The 22,236-nt window shown below is 37.4% G+C and overlaps 3 protein-coding genes across 4 annotated transcripts in view; 1 reads left to right on the top strand and 2 right to left on the bottom strand.

The window, feature by feature from the left end:
• Positions 1 to 108: 108 nt before the first annotated feature.
• cct3 (chaperonin containing TCP1, subunit 3 (gamma)) lies at positions 109 to 5,569 on the bottom strand. The gene is given in 15 exon segments (XM_056762948.1): positions 109 to 550; positions 683 to 814; positions 957 to 1,202; positions 1,454 to 1,634; positions 1,734 to 1,815; positions 1,903 to 2,035; positions 2,123 to 2,272; positions 3,167 to 3,204; positions 3,207 to 3,352; positions 3,477 to 3,594; positions 4,099 to 4,195; positions 4,288 to 4,350; positions 4,694 to 4,744; positions 4,825 to 4,886; positions 5,455 to 5,569. Coding segments are annotated over 15 exon segments (1,620 nt in total). The 5' UTR covers positions 5,483 to 5,569; the 3' UTR covers positions 109 to 457.
• A 346-nt stretch (positions 5,570 to 5,915) lies between these two features.
• On the bottom strand, positions 5,916 to 10,563 carry pdia7 (protein disulfide isomerase family A, member 7). The gene is made up of 13 exons (XM_056762951.1): positions 10,328 to 10,563; positions 9,277 to 9,355; positions 8,948 to 9,065; positions 8,730 to 8,837; positions 8,465 to 8,594; positions 8,263 to 8,376; positions 8,059 to 8,184; positions 7,805 to 7,987; positions 7,539 to 7,647; positions 7,302 to 7,430; positions 7,146 to 7,225; positions 6,982 to 7,039; positions 5,916 to 6,906 (listed from the first exon to the last, which is right to left on the bottom strand). Exons 1-13 carry the CDS (start codon positions 10,468 to 10,470, stop codon positions 6,817 to 6,819), a joined length of 1,467 nt encoding a protein of 488 aa, XP_056618929.1. The 5' UTR covers positions 10,471 to 10,563; the 3' UTR covers positions 5,916 to 6,816.
• A 2,026-nt stretch (positions 10,564 to 12,589) lies between these two features.
• The window catches only part of pear1 (platelet endothelial aggregation receptor 1), a 36,757-nt gene continuing 27,110 nt past the window's right edge, over positions 12,590 to 22,236 (top strand). For both annotated transcript variants that reach the window (XM_056762939.1, XM_056762938.1), the window contains exon 1: positions 12,590 to 12,805. The gene's annotated coding sequence lies outside the window, so the exon portion shown is untranslated. The remainder of the gene's footprint in view (positions 12,806 to 22,236) is intronic.

Raw genomic sequence — 22,236 nt, 5'->3', positions numbered from 1 at the left:
TTATGTGCTATTATTGAGTAATGGTCTGTAAAGACAAAACTACGTTCAATCCCAGCTGTAAAAAAATAAATGAAACCACAAAGCACAAAAAGAGTCGGCACAACAAGATTATTTGTTAGATTTTAAATTTATCACCAGTAGGAAATACAAAGAAACAATACCAGCAAAGTGAAGCACAGAGACACTAGCACAAACGCATCTTATTCCAATTCAGGGTTGTTTAATTTGCCAGAGGGGGAAAAAACTAAATGAGGGAAGAGCTTCTGGCCTAATGATACACAAAGCAACAGAGCAAATGACATTCTGAACGCATTCTGTTTGAGAACACTGTTCTGCACACAAATGCTTGTATATGTATGGTCTTCCTTTGCTTCATTTCACTCATTACTTTGGTGATCTTAAAACTGTCCCTCATGTATGCTTCATTCCTTCATCCTTTTTGCTGTATCTTGCGCCTTTACTCCTCCGTTGGTGCTCCACCTGTCTGGCCATCTCCCTTCTTCTTGTGACCAGAAACGATGTCATCAATGCGCAGTAACAGGATGGCGGTCTAAACATGAGGGAAAGAAATAGACCATTAAAGCAATATCGGAATGCGTCTCCTTTAAAAAAATACTAGGACACAGAATTGTATCGCCTGCTTTATGATGAGGCATTTATGGTCGTCATACGCATCTCCTACCTCCACTGCTGTCTTATATGTTTGGGCTTTAACTGCCAGAGGTTCCCAGATCCCTAGTTTCTCCATATCAGCCAGAGTTCCTGTCTCTCCATTGACCCCCCATGAGGTGCTGCCCTCCTGGGTGTGCTTGGCCTGAAATAGCAGTACAGATGCCCTTAAACACTATAGTCACATACTCGAGAGACAGGAAGTAGCAGACAGTCAGGTGAACTAGCAGCAACATGCAATCCAACATTTATCAATAGCCTCTGTAAAATAAAAATGGATGTCTTACCCTAAGAGATGTGAGCACACGTATTGCTGAGGCTCCACAGTTCTGGATGAGTGTACGTGGGATAACCTCCAGCGCGTGAGCCACAGCCCGGTACGGCCACTGCTCTACACCGGTCAGAGCTCGTGAGCGCTCTGTGAGCCGGTGAGACACCACCATCTCAACCGCGCCACCACCTGGCAGCAGATGAGGGTCCAACAGGACGTTGCGACATACCTGCATGGCATCCTGTAGATTCCGCTCCACTTCCTGAGAGAGCAGAGAGAGATAATCCGTCAAACTGCGACAAGTCAATTAACGTGAGCAAGATCCCCTGAAATCTGCCTAAAGCCACAGCATATTCCGGCAGAGTTAATCAAACATTTAATAAAGAGTGTTGAAAGCTCCTCTTACTGAAGGTGGCTCGGACTGCTAACACCTTTTGGAGACCTTTCATAATAATTAAAACAACTTCTCGTTAATTGCCCGATAAGCAATGCAAATCATGCGTCTTCTCTCACCGCTAAAATCTCTTTGCTGGCTCCTCTCAGGAGGATGGTACAGGCTTTGGGGTCTTTGCACTCGGTGACAAAGGTAAAATACTCATCACCAATCTTTTTTACTTCAAACAGGCCAGCTCCTGTACCCACATCCTCTTCACGGAGCTCGTCTGTCCTGCTCACAATACGTGCCCCACACGCTCTAAAAACAAAAATAAACACAATACAAATTGAATTGTCTTGTAATGAGCCACCAGGCACACATGAATACTTGGAAATACGAATGCGGATGATTCGGCACCTTGCAATACGGTTGTTGTCTGTCTTTCTGACACGGCGGATCGCAGTGATGTTTGCTTTCACCAGATAGTGCTGAGCCAGATCTACAGAGAGAGGACAAACCACAAATATGAAACTCCCATTCTGATATCACCACATTAACACACGACTGTGGTAGTGCTCATTTGTACCCGAGATCCCCTTCTCGGTGAAGATCAGGTCAGGTTTAAGACGGATGATCTCCTCGCACATCTGCTGAACGTAATCTTCCTCCATCTTCAGGATGCGGGCAAAGTCTTCCTCACGAGTGATTTCAATATCAGTCTAAAGAGAAACACGTTGAGTGTTACAGTTTCGAAGTCTATACAAGCAGCATTCACAGACAGATTTTGGTTTGAGGCAACAGCTCACCTGACTCTCACCCTTCTTGTACTCCAAAGAGCAGTCCAAAAGAATAATTCTGGGGTCCTTGATGAGTCGTCGCATACGGGAATGAGTTACATCCTTATTTACCATCACACCCTTAAGCACGCAGGAGTCCTCGATGAAGCCACCAGGCACCTACACAGGAACACAAGTAATTGTATAGATCTTAAAACTGCCCTGTTTACAAAGCATTTGAATCATTAGTATTAACTAAACCTGGAATATTAGAAAAAAATATATATATGTTAAAAGACTCGACGTCCACATTTTTCAAAAAATTAAAGTAAGAGAATAGGGTTGGGAATCATAGGGTACATGACGATGCGATAAATAATATAATGATTTGACAATTCTACAGCAATCAATATATTGTTTGACAATTCTATCACGATACATCACGGTATCTGCCTAACTATGAAATCAAAATGCTCATGAAAAGGATAAGTCCAACATTTGTCTCTTTATTCGAGTCGGTAGATAAACTAATAACATATTACAAACATGAGTAATATTTCAAGTAAATTAAACATTTTATGCTTAAATTAAGGTATTATTTGTGCAAAATTGACACATTTAACTTTTAATTTTTTTATACATGCACTTTTCTAAATTTAACAGCCACTTTTTTAAACCAGGGATGATCTTAATGTTAAACCAGCTTAAATAAAATAAACATAAAATAAACATTTCAGTCCAGCAACTTCCATTGAATCTAAGCACATTAACGTTAATTCACAAATATGCATGGAGCATAATTTATTTTTCATTGTGATCCATGCATTTGTTCACGTTTCCCTCATTTGCGGGTTAAGCGCCACCAAGTGGACCCATGATGTAATAACGCTTGGAAATATTTTCAGAGAATCTTGTTTTATTAATTATTCAAAATATTGATATTTGGTGCAGTGTATCGATTCTGGTATCTCATGGAGAAGGACGACGATGCATCGCCATATCGATATATTGTCACACCCCTAATAGAGAACGTGTGAAATCTATACAAAAATGCCATTTCCAGCAGTGACCTACCTTTTCAACTTTGGCGTAATTCTTAATGTCAATCTCTTACGTCCATTCTCATCCAGCTCAACAGTACGAACGGCATCAAGAGCGATGTTACAGGCCAGGGTGGACCAGCGGCTTAAAGCTTTGGTGTTGACGGCGGAGTTTATTATCAACAGCATCATATCCCGATTATTCACATCTATTGGAGTACTGTTGGAACAGGAGATAAAATAATCATATGAAATAAAATGTTGTGTTAACCTTAGCGACTCATCACACAAGTGCCCCTGTGAACTATTAAACACAGAATAACTATGTCTGTGTGTGGGATTACCTGATATCTTTGAGTATGTTGAGCATGTCATCCAGAGCCTGTCTGTATGCACTGATCACCACAGTAGGATGCATCTGCTGTTCCAAAAACTGCTCTGCCACTGACAGCATCTCACCCGCTGTACAGTCACATACGCACAACACGGTTGATCAGTGGAAGCTACACTATGTTCTCTTCTCAACTTCTCTACAAACAAACTTGAGTTCAAAACTTAGAGAACTGTCCACAGAAGCAGATATCGATGTGCTCCCACGCATCTTAATGTTTGACTTAAACTGTTTTTTGGAGGCACCAAAATGAAGGCAAAATTACTTTCACTAAATGCAATCCCAGAATGCATTGCAGTAAAACTAAATCAAAATGGGTGGACAAGGAAAAAATATTGATTCTCTGATGCATTCTCTTAAATCTCAAGATTAATCTTTTAGTGTTTGCGTCTTATTATACGATGTGTAAATAAGCAGCACTAAACATTATCTGTAACTTACTAAAAACAAATTCAAAGAACCCCAATTCAGATCAATAAAATCGATATGTAGATTACATGTAAATGTATTTAGCATTTTGTATGGTTACACAGATTTGACAGTACTGACACGGAAAATGCAAAGATAACACTCACCCAGAATAATTACAGAAGTGGTCCCATCTCCAACTTCCTCATCCTGAGTACGACTAATCTCAATCATGGATTTGGCAGCTGGATGTTGGACCTGGATCTGAATGTGATAGAAAATTTTAATAAACTTAAATAATCAACAAAACAAAGTCTTCGTTTAAAATTTAAGTCTAAAATGGTATTCACGATTACCTCTCTCAGAATAGCATTGCCATCATTGGTCATAACGATGCCACCCATAGGATCCAGCAGCATCTGCAAGAAGACATCAAAACTTTTCAAAAAACATTTTTATAAAGGGCTACAAGCATTGCACACAACACAGGCGATATCAATGTTTAATCTGTGCATAACATATGCCACTTTGAAAAAAAGGTTCACTCAAAATCTTTCTCATGATCTTAAAATAAGCAGATCTGAAGGTGTATGCAAGACTGTTTAACGTTTTTTTTTACGACAAACATATTATTTTGCCAAAATATTATTTTTCAATTACAAAATAAATGTAATACACAGTTTAGACTAAATAATGAAGATTTTTTAACTAAAGCCTAAACTTTTGAACGATAGTACATTTTATTTTACTTTATAAGCATACCTTCATCATAGCTCTTGGTCCCAGACATGTTCTGATGATATCTGCTATGGTCTTAAAAAGAAAGAGAAAAAAAATGTTAGTGGATTTCTTCCGACATATGAAACGCTTTCTCAAAAAGGTAACGGACACACCTTAGCCGCATTGATGTTTCCCAACTGGACCTTCCGCCCAGACTCTCTCTTGATGTTCTGACCTGTTATGGGCAGAAACAGCACCAGTGTGCATCAAACCCTCTCAATGGGATTTATTTTTTCATCGGGACACGTTTATTAGCAGAGAACATACAACAGAATACAGCATTTAAGCAAACACGTGCTAACTTGAAGCATTGATATTAAGTAGGTATCATTATATTTCATTGTAATTTCAAAGCAGGGTGCAACTTTAGTCAGCACATCCTCATGCGATGCGCATTTAGCCTGCTGCTAACTAATGACCAATCTTACACAAAAGCGACTGCCACAATGGATGACTAACTAACAGCGTTAGTTTTATTGTTGACTATGCAACTTCCAATGCAATTTTTGAAGTAAAATCCCTATTAACGAGCACCACTAGCCATGAAGCTAATACAATGACTAATCTCAACAGTGACATGAGCTTGTCAGACACGCGAGGCCCCCGTGCCACACTAGTTAGCCTAGCATTCTAGCATTGACGCTTTAATTTCCTGCTTATTTTAAAAGCTATAGATCCGATAGCTTGTCGCGAGCAAGGTACCGTTGTGCATGCATAAATATGATGGTGAAATCGGAACTCACTAAGCACGAGAACCGGTCGACCCATCATCTTCGCGGCGTGGATTTAGCTCACCGGCACTAGACAACGAGCACAACGGTAAAAGGAAAGGACAAACGAGGCGTTACCGGGTGTGCCGTCACACAGCGGACCAATAAGCAAGCGAGAAATGTTGACATGCCCTGATCTCCACCAATCGGAAATGGTAAGGACACTCCTTAGAGGCGGGTCTAAAGTGGAGGCAATGTGAAAAGTTCTCGAAAGAAGCATATTACAGCAATGAGCTTCCACAACATCTTCGGTTATTTTCAGTTTAGTTTATAAATACTTGAATTACAAGAAACATGCAATCGTGGATATACACTGACTGTTGTAACAACTTTTTTTGCTAATATATAAAAACATTTATTCTAAAAATCAAAGATTTTATGTATTATCTGAGGGCATTGTCTATAATAAAAAAGACTATACACAAAAAAACAGATGAGTTTATCTTTTCGTTTATTATTGTATGCAAACATGAAACACGCACATTTTAAATACATAAACACAATAAGTGCCAAACTTTTAAAAGATTTAATAGCGTAGAGGTTGTCTCTCATGTCTTACAGATGTTTGATCAGACGTGAAAAACATGAGGAGGTAGTAAAGGTACCTTTTCACAGACTGTAATTACACAGTCATTCAAAACCTACCAAACCTTATAGATATTGTTCATGGTCATATTTAAATAAACCATGAACAGATTTATTTAAAATAATAATGTACAAGAAAATGTGTAAACTAAATATTAAGGTGTTTGTAAAGATGTAACACATATACTTTATTTAAACAGAAGAAGTCAGGCAATGTGTAATATATCTGTAATCTTTGAACATTGTTTGGAAAAAATAATTTGACCTGTAAACCTATTGTGCAAACATTCTGTGTAAATTAGTTCAATACCAAAACAAACATAAAAACATGACGCATGTGTTTTGATTGTGATTGACATTATCATACAGAACTTGGGATGCTATGGTAACATGTATGACCTGTACATCTTTAAATAATGATTGTACAAAAGAAAGGGAATTACATGTTCATGTAAACAGTGATATTTGCAAACAACAGAGAATGAAAGAAAATTGTGCCAACTTGCATAAGGCAGCAGATTGTTAAATTATAACAGCATCAAACCTTTAAACACCATTCCAAACATTTAACAAGTGACTTTCTGCTTCAACAGCAGGGCTATTGCTGTGCAATTGATGATCCCTTTCAATTAGATAGTGATCAGCTGCTTTTAGGCTAAGAGTAAATTATTAGACTGAAGATCAACTGATCACTTTAATGTTGTTCTGTTCATTTCTCCACCCGTTAAATGCAATATCTAAATGATTGTTCTACAGTTCGTCTCTGGAGTCGTTTAAGACGAGCGGATTGGTGGCCTCTTTTTTCAAGTAGCTGATGAAGTCACTAACTTCACGACCTCCCTACAAAGAAAACATGTATGAGTAACATTGCAGTAGTTAATATGGATTATGTGTGTATGTGTTTGAGAGTTTCACCTCATATCGTAGTGGTTGGTCTTTCTGTCCAGAGGGTACAAAGTAAATTGTTGGAAAGCTATAGAAATAAGCCAATGAATCAACAACAAAAAAACAGCAGAATGTCAAAATCTGTTGAAACAGACTAGAAATAGATTAGAGATCAACAAGACATAGATTGTTACCCTTGGACATCAAAATTTGGAGGTACATCATTAGCAGTGGCATCCATTTTAGCTATAACAATGTTGGGGTCCCCAGCGATCTAAGACAGAAAAAAGAAATTTAGCACATTGGCATTACTTAGATTTTATACCACACTCTCAATTGCACTGTCAAACCTTTTCTCCAAGCTCCTTAAATTTTGGCTCCAGGTTCTTGCAATGGCCACACCAGGGAGCGTAAAATTCCACCAACACATCCTTCTCTGGATCGTTTACAATCTCATCGAAATTGTCAGCAACCACAATCTTTGGTACATTAATTAACAGACATGATTTTTCAAATAATTAATCACACCACATCAGATATAATAAGACAGTTTTATCCAAGTCCAGTAAACAGTGTTTGTGATCTACCTTAACAGGGCCATCATTTGACTCTGGAACAGCCTCAGTCTTAACATATTTCTTCAATCTGTTAGCAAAGTAATCCTCCAAGAACATCTCCAAGGACTTCCCATCTCTCCTAAAAATACACACAAAAGAGCCTTTCAAACAAACTGAAAGAAGTACTAAAGACTATTGTGTACTACAATATGCTGTTTATCTTGACTGGATTTCTCATAATGAGTAAAAGCACATGAGGCAGGAGCACAATACACAGACTACGCTAGAAGACTCACGTGAATTCCTCCTGCATGGTATACTTGAGTCCTTCTCTTGTCCGAATGGTGACGAGGGGTACATCTCCTTCCTCTGACTGACCCAGACCAAACTCCGCCTCAAGCTCATCCTGGAACTCCTGCCGATCTGCCACTGCGAAATTCAAACCTCGACCCTGGAATTGTGTCACCACCTTCATGATTCTGTGAAAGAATGAAATAATGTAAAACATCAATGCTGCACTGTATAAGTCTATATGTATGTGAATCCTCACCTGTTCCTCCAATAGTTTGTGCCTTTTGGATTACGTAAATAATCAACGCCGTAATACGCTGTAAGCAGGTTGCCTTCCCTCAGACTGTCCTTGTTCTCGGTGGTCAAATGTGGACAGAGACCAAATCTACGAGAAGGAAAAGAAAGTAAATACAAATCTGGAAAGACAGATATGGTATAAGGGGATGCATCTTTGCAAACATACACGTTGTCTCTGATAAATGTTCGCAGCGAGGAAGTCGAAACAGTTTCCGTGTATTTCACAACGCTGTCCTCAAACTTGCTGTTCAAACGTGGTGGGCGAAACAACAGAACAGTCCTGACAGAAACAGAGACGCGTATGAAAAAACACATCATATTAAATATTAAAAACGTCAAATACAGTCTTCAGGCTTTGTCATACATACTCTCCATCTACCCCATATTTCAGGCCGGTTCCCAGATCAGTGGAATGAGCAAATCGATAGCTGTCGCTCAGGACACTAGAAATCTTGAGAAACTCTGCCAGCTGTGCACTGTCATCCCCAGAGAAAAATCCTGTAATGTGGGCAAAAAAACTTTAACCACTTGCTATCGTAAGGAATTAACTAAGTTTTATTTATTAGATTTTTGCTGAAGGAAAGATTGTTGCAAAGATGTTCTGACGAGCATAACAATACAAACTCAACTCACCCACCGCACTGGCCTCAAAGTTGTCAACAAAAGAATCCAAATCTGCTTCACTGTTCAGAGTCACAGAACTCGGCCCAGCATGCTTTTTCATGTAGCTCACAATTCCAGCTGGCAAGACCAAAGAACAACAGAGTTATTACAATATATATATATACTATATACATATGTTAGATATGATAGACAGAACAATACATATCTACATATACACAAACATCTACCTGCGGATCTGGGCCCATCATAGGATCCAGTTTCCTCTCCATTGCGGAAGACTTTAAGTGTGGGGTATCCGTTCACTCCAAATCTCTCACAGGACTGAGTGTTCACTGTGCAGTCAACCTAATAAAACACAGTGGAAACATTGAGTTATGTGTATGCTAAAGGTCATGAAATAAACAAGCCATGTGTAGGAAGTAGTAGGTGATGATGAAGACTGAAGAGACCAAAAACTACACCACAGTCAGTGTCGGTCTCGAAAAAAGTATAAAAAAATGCGGCAGATCCTGAACTGTGAACAGTAACAGGAACTGACAGCTGTATTATGTGTCACCTTTGCTAAAGCCACCGTCCCTTTGAGTTTTGTGGCAGCAGTCTCATATTCTGGAGCAAGCCTCTGGCAGTGACCACACCTGTAACGCCAGGCACAGTCATGTAAATGATACATGGTGTTATTAAATGCTACACTACACAAAGCCAGAGCAGACGCATAAAGATAATTAGGGAACAGTAACCATTGTAGTACAACTCAAGATAATAACTAAACGTTTTGAGATTTACAACTATCAAAATTTGTTGGAGGGGTAGAAGCTCTTGCTTTGACTGACTTCAGCACAATTGCAACCGCAAGAGATCACTTGATTCTCACATTGCTCGGTGCACCATTCCTGTCTCTAAATGATTTTTAAATGGGCGACTAGCCTTTTTGGGTCTCTTATCGAAACAGTGACAATTGCAGACAACCGTCAAAGTCAGTCAAAACAAAGGCCTCTACACTGTCACTTCCTACTATTTTTTTTAACCTTTAAGTCTCACAAGTGTTGAAGTGCATTGCAATTGCTAGTAGAACAGCAAACCCACACCTAAGAATCCTTCAAATATTAAATACTTACAATATTCCAGAAGAAAAATTGTGTTAAACTGATGGTTCAAGCCAAAAATCATTTCCTCACCCTTGTGTCATTTCAAACCTGTACGACTTTCTTTCTTCGGCAGAACACAAAAGAAGATATTTTGAAGAATGTTGTCGTTTACTGGGCCCCTTCCAATTGCATTGGTTTTGTGTCCATACAATAGAAGTGAATGGGGGCCAGTGCTGTTCGGTTACCAGCTTTCTTCAAATGATCTTCTGGGGTGAAATATTTAGTTAAATTGTAAATAAATATATTTTTTCTCTAATTTAGGTCTCCAACGTATTAAGGTTTTTTTAATTGTTAGAAATAAGCTGTCAAATTTAGCATCATTGTATAACAATCTTGGACCCATTTAACTATAAAGAAACAATGATGAATTGATTCAACTGCAAAAACTGAGACCAGGTGCTAGTAAAACAATACTGTTTAGGGACACATTTATTAAACAAGCAAATCGTCTCTGGGACATACCAGGGTGCGAAGAACTCCACTAGCATTGTCTCGTGCATGGCTGTGGTCTGATCGAAGTCCGAGTCTCCGAGCTCCAGCACATCGCTGCACTCCGCACACAAGGTGCCCAAAACAAGACAGGCAATAAAGCCTAAAAAACGCATTTTTCTAAGGAGACTACCAGCTCAACCTCAGACCCGAGTGTCGAGAACCGACGATGGTTAACCCAGATCACACTCGAGAGTTGAGCGAGTAGCCGACAGTACGGATAGTCAGAAGGTCCATAAAATGTAAGTTACTGGCAGAACGCGTTTGATAAATGTTACATGATAAACCTGGATATATATCACGTCACAAAAAATTCACTGCAATTTCATTCGCGCAGATATTTCACTATCTTAACCCCTCAGGTTAGTTTTGTTGGTTTTGGGAATTTTATCATTTTTTCATTTCTCCTTATTCAACAGAGGAGAAAATGTATCATTTCAACACTAGGGGTCACCATTATAAAGTATTATACGCTTAAAATATCAACCTTAATACCAAAAGAAGATATTTTGAAGAATGATGTGTCCGAACAAGCGTTACCCATTCACTTCTATTGAATGGACAAAACCAATGCAAGTCAATGGACACCGCAGTTGTTTTCATTCTTCAAAATGTCTTCTTTAACGAGTTAGTGTTTGCAAAACAAACAAAAGCATACAGGTTTGACATGACAAAAAGGTAAATGACAGAATTTTCAATTTTTGGGTGAACTATCACTTTAATTGGTTTGACTACAGAAGCACAAGAACAATGTCAAATTTAAAAGGGGGGAAATGCGTTGCTATTTCCCTGTCCTATGTACGTAACGCAAGGCAATCTGTCCTCGCCATAGTTGAAACTATGAAGAACTTGAGGAAGTTATTGAAACACAGTTAGAAAGATTTACATTTATTTCAAGGAATTTCACAGAACAAGCCGTTTTACAAGAAACATGAATCACACGGATGCTCAAAATATGCCACGTGCAAGGAAACCTTATCTTTAAACAAATTTAAACGGACTCAGCTCATCTTTTATTGAGTGTCTGAGTCAAACAGGAACTCTGTTTTGTCATTTTCTATTATTTCCCATGTTACAAAGGGTTATCTGTTAATACGATGCGTGAAGGGAAAAGAGGCCCTCAGCTATCCCTTATCATTAAACCCAGCAGGAAGCCATTCTCACAGACCCTTCAAACCGATGGTTGTAACATTTATTTTTGCCTGAATTCTATTTGTGTGCAGAATAGTACTAATTAAGAAATAGGGCTGACCCTGGATATCCATTTTAAGTCCCCCGCTATTTTTAACTCACTTGTTTTGAATGTATAAGTTTCGCATGTAGCATGCAATCCCTCTAATTTAACTTTCCAGACCAGCCTTAAACAACGATGCAAGGAAACATTTTAGTGCTAAAGATTTCTATTAAGCTATACATCGTTTCATCTTGAGATATGCATCTAATAAGAAGAATAAAAGTAGTTAAGATTCATAAAATGGGTTTACTGCTGACAGTGAGTTACTAAGTAAGTTACTGTAATTTAATGACTTTTCCCTTGAAAAAGAAAAGTAGGGGATTACTCATATGTTTTCTGTAATTACTATTGATGTAATTCAACTAAATACTTTGTGAAATATATGCGTGTGCAATAGTGTAATTGACATCAAATCAAGTCTTACTTTAAAATCTGTGCTTTAATGTACAATTCTCACATTTGCAATACTTTGGTCAGTTAATAATATTATTTATTTGAATGAATTAAATAAGCCGTTTCATGTCTATCCTTGAATCACTTAACTAATCAAGGTTGATGTAGGATATAGAAAGTAATTAGTAACGAGTAACTAAATACTTTTTGGGCAGAGTAATTTGGACAGTAATCTAATTACACTATTGAATATGTAATGAGTAACTTGTAATTAATTACTTTCTCAGAGTAACTTACACTGACTGCTGAAATATTTCATCGGTTCATTAATATGGACACTTTTCAGGTAATCAGTCTACTTATTTTAATATAAATGAGCAAAAAGAAAGGCCAAACGAGGTGAAAACTAAGTAAATGTCATTAACGTTAATACAAGAAAAGTAGGCTACGCTTTGTTACGCGTATATTTTAAGGGTTATATATGTGTATTTAAGGGTAGCAACGCTTAAACTACAGTTATTTAAAATGCATTGACAATGGGAGGGAAAAACACAGGAGGCGTAAGTTCGTGCCCACTCCTCTCGCACCAAAGCTTCACTTCTGCTGCCTGTCATTGTCGCGCGCGCTCTTCTGCATAGAATCGCACGATATAGACGCAAAACAATTTACCTTTAATTTTAGGAGCAAGACACGGTTACAAACTGTATACACTGAATTACCTTAAAAAGCGTAAAGGACGGATCTCCAAAGGATCTCCATTGTCTTCGGGACGCAGCTCTTCAGAATATTCCCTCAGTAAATTCCTATGCCACTTCTCTAGTAAGGTAAGATAGTTTTGCGCAACTTTTGAAAGAGCCAAATGCCGTTTTGCGCCAACACCAATGCGCTATGTCGCAAAATATGTCACTGTTTGCATGAATGTACTTGATTTTCTCGTGTTTTGTTGAAGCGTTTTGCATCTTTGTCGTGCAGCTTTTTTCATCTTCTGCCCTGACCTACTTCTGGAAGGCTGGGATGTGATTTGTTATTAAGGCAGGAATCACTACTTTCTTAGGACTCACTCTCAATTTATATACAGTTTTTAAACAAACCATTCCGTTCATAACCATCAAAGTTATAAAGTTGTTGATGAAAAGAGCAGGAGGACTGTACATTGGTATCGTTCAATAACAAACATATATAACATATAACAGAGATATTCCTTGTAATTGTGGTGCATTGTGATCTTAGACAGCTGTAGGATTACTATGGCTGTTTTAACCTATATATGAGTAATAAATGTGATATGTGAATATGGTGCATTGTGGGATTTAGGGACTAGCATTACACGCTGTCCAAACACATTGCCTTTTAGTGTCTCCAAGCATTGTTCTGTATGTTTCTGTCCTGGTTGGTTGATCTAACCAATTTTGAACTCTGTCCAACACATTCTGTACTTTAATGTGTAGGGATCATAACATGTGTTCTACGTTAAGTATACATCAAGTAAAACAAAGCCCAGTAAAACTATAATTGGTCAAAAGCACATTAGACCTATAGGGAAAATTTATCTTGACCCACTTTTGTCTAAGCGATTCAATACACTTGAAATTAATTCATTGTTTGATTCATCATCTACATATATTCCAAAATCAGGTCAGGCTTAGGAATAGAGGTTTAGGAAGAAACAGTACTACCTGCCAGTGGTTCCACATCTGGACAGCAGAGGCTCTAATTGATTTTCACAGAAGGAACGTTTCACCTTGACAGCAGTAAACAATAGCTTTCAATAAAAAAACAGCTGTTTTAGATAGGGTTTCTCTGTTGGGTCACCACCACTGGGTTGGCACAGGCTCTTTAAGTGAAATTCCTTGGATTATGGCAAGGTGTATTGGTTCAGAAGTTCACAGCTGCTTGTCTTCTATGTCAGCGACTTAATAAAATTAGCAACTGATAAACCCAAATGCTTCCTTGAAAGAGATCTGATGCTGAATGCCAAAAGAAATGAACTCATTGAAAACGTCAATGCAGTCATAAATTTTTTTTTTCACGTTTAGACCTGACAGAACATGAATTTATAATAGTTCAAGGCAAAATTAGATACATATTTGCTTTGTGTTAACAGATGAGGATGCTGGATAATATTTCCACTAGTGTTGTGGATACCGGTCTTGGTCTCGAGAGCGGTCTTAAGACTATTTTTTGATGGTCTCGGTCTTGTCTCGGTCTCGACTGTCTTTGGTGTTGGCCTTGTCTTGGTCTTAGACTTAGTGGCTTTGGGGTTTTATTTCAAGACCGGTCAAGGCCACAACTATGGGAATTACACTAAATTGCTGGTGCATTGTCTGATTTATGCGTTAACGTCATTCATGTGATTGGATGTAAAACTCTGGCTTTAAAAGCATTCAACACTTGTTCCTTATTTGATTCTTATGTTACTTTTGTTACTCTTACTGCTGGTAAGAGAAGAATTGGGGATTGTTTCAAAGAAATCTGTCAACAAAATGAATACACACAAAGGCCCAGAATATCCGAGAAGTGATTGCAAAAAAGGTACTTGTATGAGATCTTGTTTTTAATTTAAAACATATGATGTGATATTGATTTTATATAATTTCTCAATAAACCTTGAGTTAATAAGTAACATACGTTTTAGACACAATTAAACACAAGTTTTTGTTCTATTTTGGCTAGTCCCAAACAAATGTAGACCAAATCTTATCTTTTGAAAATTTATTTTTTGCTATTCATTAGATGAAAAAGCAATGAAACTACTTAAATCACTTAAAGTTTTGTTTTGTTGAAGGTCACAGACTTAAATTGTAATTTAGTTGTTGGAATTTTCACCCGCACAAAAATCATAATATGTTACAGGAGGTGGGTGGTAACACATGCGCATAAAACATCATACACATACATTTCTGCACCCAATAAATCACCCAAGTTACTTCTATTATAATTTAATTATGACGTTTTGTGGATCTTTTTAATGAATTTTAGGAGTGCTGGTCATGGTCTCGACTAGGTTTTGGCCTGCCTTGGTATTAGTTTTGTCTTGGTCTCGTCCCCTCAAAGTCTTGGTCTTGTCTTGGTCTCGACACCCCCTGGTCTCAGTCTTGTCTTGGTCTCGGTTTTGGTGGTCTCGACTACAACACTAATTTCCACTGCATTCTGACATACAGCGGACCCTCAAACTCTCAAGCACATGCTCTTTAAGGCAAAGAATTTAAGAAAGCATAAAGCCATTTCCTTCTATTTATGCTGATTTCTGCAAATGCTGTGATTTGTTCTTTGGCAGTCTAAAGTTTTCCTAATGAAGTGGCTTGTTTTGTGTTCTTGTCGTTTTTGTCAGTAGGCTATTTGTTTACACGTCCACATCTCTGTTTATTTTCACCCTTATGTTACATGAAGATGTTTTATTAGGCTGAACCACCACATAAACTGCAGTGGGAAGTTTTGCCCACAGTACTGGCAGACATTAGCAGAAGAGAAAGAAAACCTGATGTTGTTTTGCACGAAGAAAAGAAAGATGACTGTGGAGAAATAAAGAAGGATTGCAGTTGTGAGACCTTACAAAAGTGTTTAACTGGAGAATATTCAGAAAAATGGTTATGACAGCCATCAGTAGCGTTTTTAATAGTTTTTTACTTCTCTGTGATTGTTTCAATTTAGGACAGAAGAACAAGTCTATTGCATTGAGGTTGATCTTTAAAACCTTAGGGGATTTAATGGAGTTATTTTATTTCATTAAGTATTAAACTCGTTCTCATCTCAGATGTTTCACTGTAAATTCCTTAGAAGAAATTAAAATTGACCCAAATGTGAGATACAAGTAATATAGAGCTCTACATTCTACATTGGAAAGTTAACAAATATTTGAGGAAGTTGGAAGTTTTGATTGCAGTCATTTGGTGGCTGTACTTTCAAACATTGTTGAGATCTGATCTCTAGCGTTTAAAGAGAAGTGACAGTAACATTAAGGGGGTCTTTTTTCAAAAACCTGAAAAACTTATTTCACTCTTTACTTTATTTATGGCTTTGAGAAACAATTGATTTAATAAACATGTTTTCTTTTTTTATGTAAATGTTATTTTGAACTCATTTAGAAAGTGGCCTCAGTAGCACTCTTTTAAAGGAAAGGTTCGTCTCCAAATCAAAATTGTGTTATTTTTTCTCACCCACATGACATTCAACATGTTTTAAGACCTCCCGGCGTCTACAGAACACGACTAAAGATATTTTTGATGACATCCTTGAGATTTTCAGGCCTTCTCATAGACATCATGCATAGGTGTTGTCAATGTCCAGAAAAGACATCTGTAAATTGGAGCGCATGGACCAATTTTAAGGATATCTTTAGCTGGAGCTTGACAACAACTATGACCATGATGTATATGAGGAGGCCTGGAAATCTCTTAGATGTCAGGTAAACTATATATATTTCTGTTCCGAAGATGCAGAGAGGTCTTAAAACACGTTGAACAAAATGTGGGTGAGTAAAAAATATGATCATTTCGATTTTGAGATGAACTTTTCCTTTAAGTTCCGGTTTACTTGTGATGATTGTGATTCATGACAGGACAAGGTTATTCGTATAACCATGTTATCTGAGAGGGGTTATTCTCTTTTCCAAGTGTCTTGAGAGAATGTAACTCCTCAGTCATTGTTATGTTAAAATCTGGTGCTTCATATTTGGAATCTCTGACCTTTAACCTCAAAATTTGCAGCCATCGATTGTACATCTGTCCTCCCCTATCAGAACTGTTTTGTGTTTTAAATCAGGTAGACGACCGAGAAAAAACTAACTTTTCCTTTTGCAGCACATTATGGAAAAGTCATACTTGTGCTGTACTGAAGTTTGTCCCATGAGATCCATTCGGAAAATGTATTGTGGTAAAATATGAGGTCTGTTAGAGACACACAAGGAGCCAAAGGTTTGTCTATATGGATGAAGTGTGTGTGTACCAGGTAAACCCTACGGTACAAAGATGGCAACACACAATCCTTGTCCTTGTGGGGACATTTTTTGGTCCCCATGAGGAAACAAGCTTATACATTTTACAGAATTAACTTTTTGGAAAATCTAAAAGTGAAATAAGTTTTGTGTGATTGTTAGGTTTAAGGGTAGGGAATATGATATACAGTTTGTTCAGTAGAAAAACCATTGCGACTATGGAATGTCCCCATAAAAGACGGAAACCCAACATATATGTGTGTGTGCGTGTGTGTGCGTGTGTATGGCTGTTTGTGTGGACATGTACTGAAGGGAAATGGACAATGGATGACAGACATGGAGTTACTCACAAGATGTTTCCTTTTGTTTTTTTCTAGTAAACTCCCTAATGTTCTGTTATATAAGAGGAGGAGACAGGAGACATCACTGACCTGTGAATACAGTTATTTTTTTACAGACAATGAATTTGGTAATAAAATAAATTGAATCACTGATCCTCAAACCCGAGGGGCAAAAGAAACAGTTTTAACAACATGTTGTGGAATTCTTAAAAGCAAAAAATAGTTAGCTAATCAGTCATTTTGGGAAAAAGATTATTGAGAAATAGCTGGCAGCGGGAAATTGCCCCTCTGTTTCCTCTTTTATTCTCTCTGTCGTGTCTATTGCCCAGGACATCCTGAATCCAGCATCTGGCAAACTGTGTTTACCTGCCCTCTTTCTCTTCCATAGTTCTTTCTCCTTTCCTGTTATTTACGCTTTGTTGTGGAAGTTATAGGGCCTTCTAGACATAACATTATGCCCTCAGCTTTTTATTATAATGTATTATAATATTTTATAATATTGTTTTATAATGTACACCAGTTTGGATGTGAAGAATAGCATGTTACTTCTTGTAAATTATGAGCCTTATTATGTTTTCAATGCTAATGATTAAAGTCCATTGTGGCACTTTACCATAAGCTTATTGACAACCAAAATGAATAAATGATGTAGAAGTATTGTTCATTTTCAGTTTATGTTAACTTATGGAGTCAACTATTGGCAAAATATTAAACCTTATTGTACAAGTTTTAAGAGGGTAACATGCTTGTCAATGCATTCAAAGAGGAAGTCTTTACGGATTTAGCATATATAAACTGTCATGTGCTTTACAAATTTCAAGTGATAACATTAACAAAAAATGCATGGGTTTTCAACACATGGTTGAGTCAAAGTGGGACAAACCCAACCTCAGTCTCAGAACTGGGGACAAACAATCCCCAGTTCTTAAAATGAACCTATAGGCTGGGTTGTTTTGGCCCAAAATGCTTGGTTGTTTCCCAGCATATAAACTTTTTGGGGGTTAATTTAAATTAAACGGTTGAGTTTGTCCCTTTCTGACTCAAACATGGAAACAACCCAGCATTTTTTAGCATTCAAAAAATATATATAGATATAAACATATAGAGATGAGGAATCTAAAGTTTGTCATACATATCTGCAATCAACATTTATTTGACACAATTGTTCAGGTTCTCATAAGACTTTTCCGACCAATCAAATGCTCTCCATAATCAAAAGCGCCCGACTCAATATGTCACTAACTTCCTGTTTTAGTGGAACTGATGTCAACATATCAAACAAAGCTGCAGATTTAGTTCTGGTCCTGTAAAACCACGTTCCAATAGGATTTCAGAAAGAGTAAAGCTGTATGCTTATGTATAGGAGAGGAGTGGGTTCATAGGAGGTCAGACTATTGTCGTCTATTACTTAAAGTCGTAATAATAGAAATTGAGGTTTAAATAGTATGTACAGTCTGTGGCAGTAGTGAGTGGAGGGAGAAAATCAAGATCCCTGGAGTCACCTTTAGAGCAGGCAAAGTGCAATGCATTTTGGTAAAAAGCCTTTTACTTTCAAATGGTCTGATGCAGAAACATCCGGTTATTTTTTGGCTGTAAAAAGGTGATAGAAAGATAGCTTTAATAAGGAACAGGCTTCCTCTTCAATCTTGGGCAGGGCTCTGCTGCGATGACCAGTTGAGTAAATTAGAAGGCTTTAGAAGGAATGTGTTGGCAGAGAGTGAACTTCCTCTAGGGAGAAGAATGATGGCAAGTGGGTGATCCATTGATATTCTCTGATACCAGATGTCAAACTGAATCGCTTCAAAATTGGTATCTTGATATCTTGGCATTATTCTCTAGCATTATGTAAAAGCTAGAAAGAAAAGGCAAATCTTCAAGCTGCCTAACAGAAACAAATATTTTAGCATTGCTTTGCCAACAAGTCTTGGTCCGCTCAGTTGGAAATATGACGAGATCTTTGGTTTCAGCATCATACACCTGAATTCTCTCCTAATGCTCCTCTTTTGCTCCTAGGGGAGGCTAAGTGTTGTCATACCATTGACTGAATACAGGTCTGGGCCAAACCTCTGGAAATATAATAACAAAACTGAAAAATATCTTCATAAAAATAGATATTTTTAAAAACACATTAATGCTTTCAGCACAACCTGCTGTGGTTCGTCCATCTGTCTGCATGGGCAGTGCGGTCACCGGTCATTCTGTTCCAAATGTTTGCTATTCTGTCTCATAAATAAACATAAGGTAAATTCCTGTGTGGGACAGCTTTACTATACCCAGGACATGAAGCACTGCCCAGACCTGCATTATAAAACAAAAGAGGCAGGACAAAAAACTCACATATGAAAAGTTCCTTAACAGCTTAGAATGAGTCCATATTAGTGTCTGCAAATATATTTCCCAGCCAACAGCGTGTCGATTCAGAACAGATGCGAGGAGGGGAGTCTGTTGTCTCAAAGTTTAGTCAGTCCAAAGCTTTAACCAAAGCTGAATAAAATGTTGTTAACAGAAACAATGAGAGGACAGTGGTGATTGTGATAGTGTATGTCATGCCTGAGATGAAATGGCAATGTCCATCAGCACGCCTTTGTGTACTTACTGTACTCTATATGATTGTGGACTAAATAATTACACAATTAGATCTGTGTCAAGTCTGTATTATTATAGTTTTAATTTTGTTAAATTCTTTTAGTGGTCGCAAATAATCAATTCCAAAAATATTGTTTGTGTTTATATACAATATGTGTGTGGTATGTATATGTCTATATAAATGCACACACATACATACATTTATATAGCAAATATTTACTTAAATATATTCATTTATTTATATTTATATAGAAGTATATATTACTTATATTTCTTAAATATATTTACATTTAGACATTTACATTTATTCACAAACATACATATAGTATATATTGTATAAATACACATCCACATATGCAACGCACACTACACACACACGCGCACACCAACACACCCGCTCTGGTTTATTATCTCCGTCGGGACAGTCCATAGGCGTAATGGTTATTATATTGTACAAACTATATATTCTATTCCCTACCCCTAACCAAACCCCTTAACCTAAAGATCATAGAAAACTTTGTATATTATTAGATTTTCAAGAAATATTGTTCCGTACGGTTTATAAGCTTTTGTGCCCTTTTTAGTGACACGGATCCCCATGACTTTTTATACTTAAATTAAACTCTTCTTTGCTATTCCAAGGTTCCCACGGTCATGAAAAACCTGGAAATATGAAACAGTTTTAAATTATGTTATTTCCAGTTCTGGAAAAGAACGGAAAATGAATATTATTTTGAAAGGTCATAGAGCAGTCATGGAAATATCTATAGTATTACTAATGCTGAGCTCTAAAACGTTTAAACAGACCGTAGAATAAAAGCTCTTTATTACAGTAATGCAAACTCTATTAATTATTAATTTAGTTATCACAAATCACAGTTCATTGGTCAAAGTATGTAGAACCCTACTACTGTACAGCACTTTATATGGTTTAGATGCCAAATGTCAATTGAAACATGTTAAATTAAAGATTGAAGTTAAACTGTTTGTTTTGGTCCTTTCCAAATCAGTATTATGTCAGATGCGCACTTCTACAGTTGTGATGCTGATGTACGAGTTACTCACAAAAGTTTATTTAGGAAAATGTCCCTCACAGAGAGGTTGCTCAGCTGACTTCACAGCTGTGATTTTGGGTCTCCAGCCTGGAGTGATGTTCCTTTGGGTCCTGTTGGGACCACGTAAATATTCTCTCTCTCTTTCTCTCCCACATGTGTTCTGACAGCACGCCCGGACTCCTCTGGGCCTTACATACACACACTGCGCTCATCTGAAATCAATTTAGCCAGGGGGTGAGGGGTGGACCCCCCATTTTTGAAGAGTTGGGTATGTATGTGGAGGCTCATATGGGCACATGATCATTGGCTCGGCTGTTTCTTTACACAGATGCGCACGTGTAAGAACGAGCACACACATACACGTGCATTTGTTTTGCATTTCCTTGGATGACAAGCAGAAGCACAGCTCATCTAGGATTTGTGTTAAAGCGGAGAGTCATTCATAAATCAGAGATTGACATGTGAACAGCCTCTCAATGATACTAAATAGCTAGAATTAAACTTGTCTTCGCTCCATCACTTTTCCAGCTTAAAGTACTAACAGTCATTCTTGCAGAAAGTTCAGAGAGCAATTAACTATCTGGGTCACATTCCCAAAAGCAATAGGCGAAAGCGTATGACAAAGTGACATCCAAGATTTTTTGAGATTTTTTCCCTTTCATCATTGTGATGGAAAAATAAGCCTTTGGAAACATGTTTGTTTAACTAACTTGTTTGCTTTGGGAAAAAAACTAAATAGGAAACAAAATAAATAATGGTGTAGGAATGGTCATGATGTCATTTTTGGTGTGTCACTGAAATTAAGAGGATAACCTCATCTGGACCTTCGGGAAGAAACCAAAACTGAAAACGAATTTCCTCTTAAAACCAGTATGACAAACATGATGTTCATCTGGTCTCTCTTTCCATACATCAAACATACACGGGGATCAAGGATTGTCTTCTTTTAAAAGCATAGTTTTAACAAGTAACGTAATATATTGTATCAAGTTTTAAAAGGTTATAGAGTTCAGTTAGCCGAATGTAATTTAGAACTAATTCAGAATGGTTATATAATACTTACTGTACTCTTAGGCAGTGGTTCTCAAATGGGGGTACGCGTACCCCCGGGGGTACTGCAGGGGGTATGTGAAAGAAACTGACATTTAGGAATAAATAATAAAAAATCAATAAATTATGATAATAGTATTTTTATATGAAATTAGGACTACACAAAGATGCATAAAAAATAAATTAATAAATTTAGATTAAATACTGTTTGACTCTCATTTCACTGTATTTTAAAGTGAAATGTTGTCTGTTCAAGGGGTACTTGGCTTGAAAATATCATACAAAAGGGT

The sequence above is a fragment of the Triplophysa dalaica genome, chromosome 12 (genome assembly GCF_015846415.1).
Source record: "Triplophysa dalaica isolate WHDGS20190420 chromosome 12, ASM1584641v1, whole genome shotgun sequence".
Classification (NCBI taxonomy): domain Eukaryota; kingdom Metazoa; phylum Chordata; class Actinopteri; order Cypriniformes; family Nemacheilidae; genus Triplophysa; species Triplophysa dalaica.
This window is presented reverse-complemented; position numbering and strand designations above follow the sequence as displayed.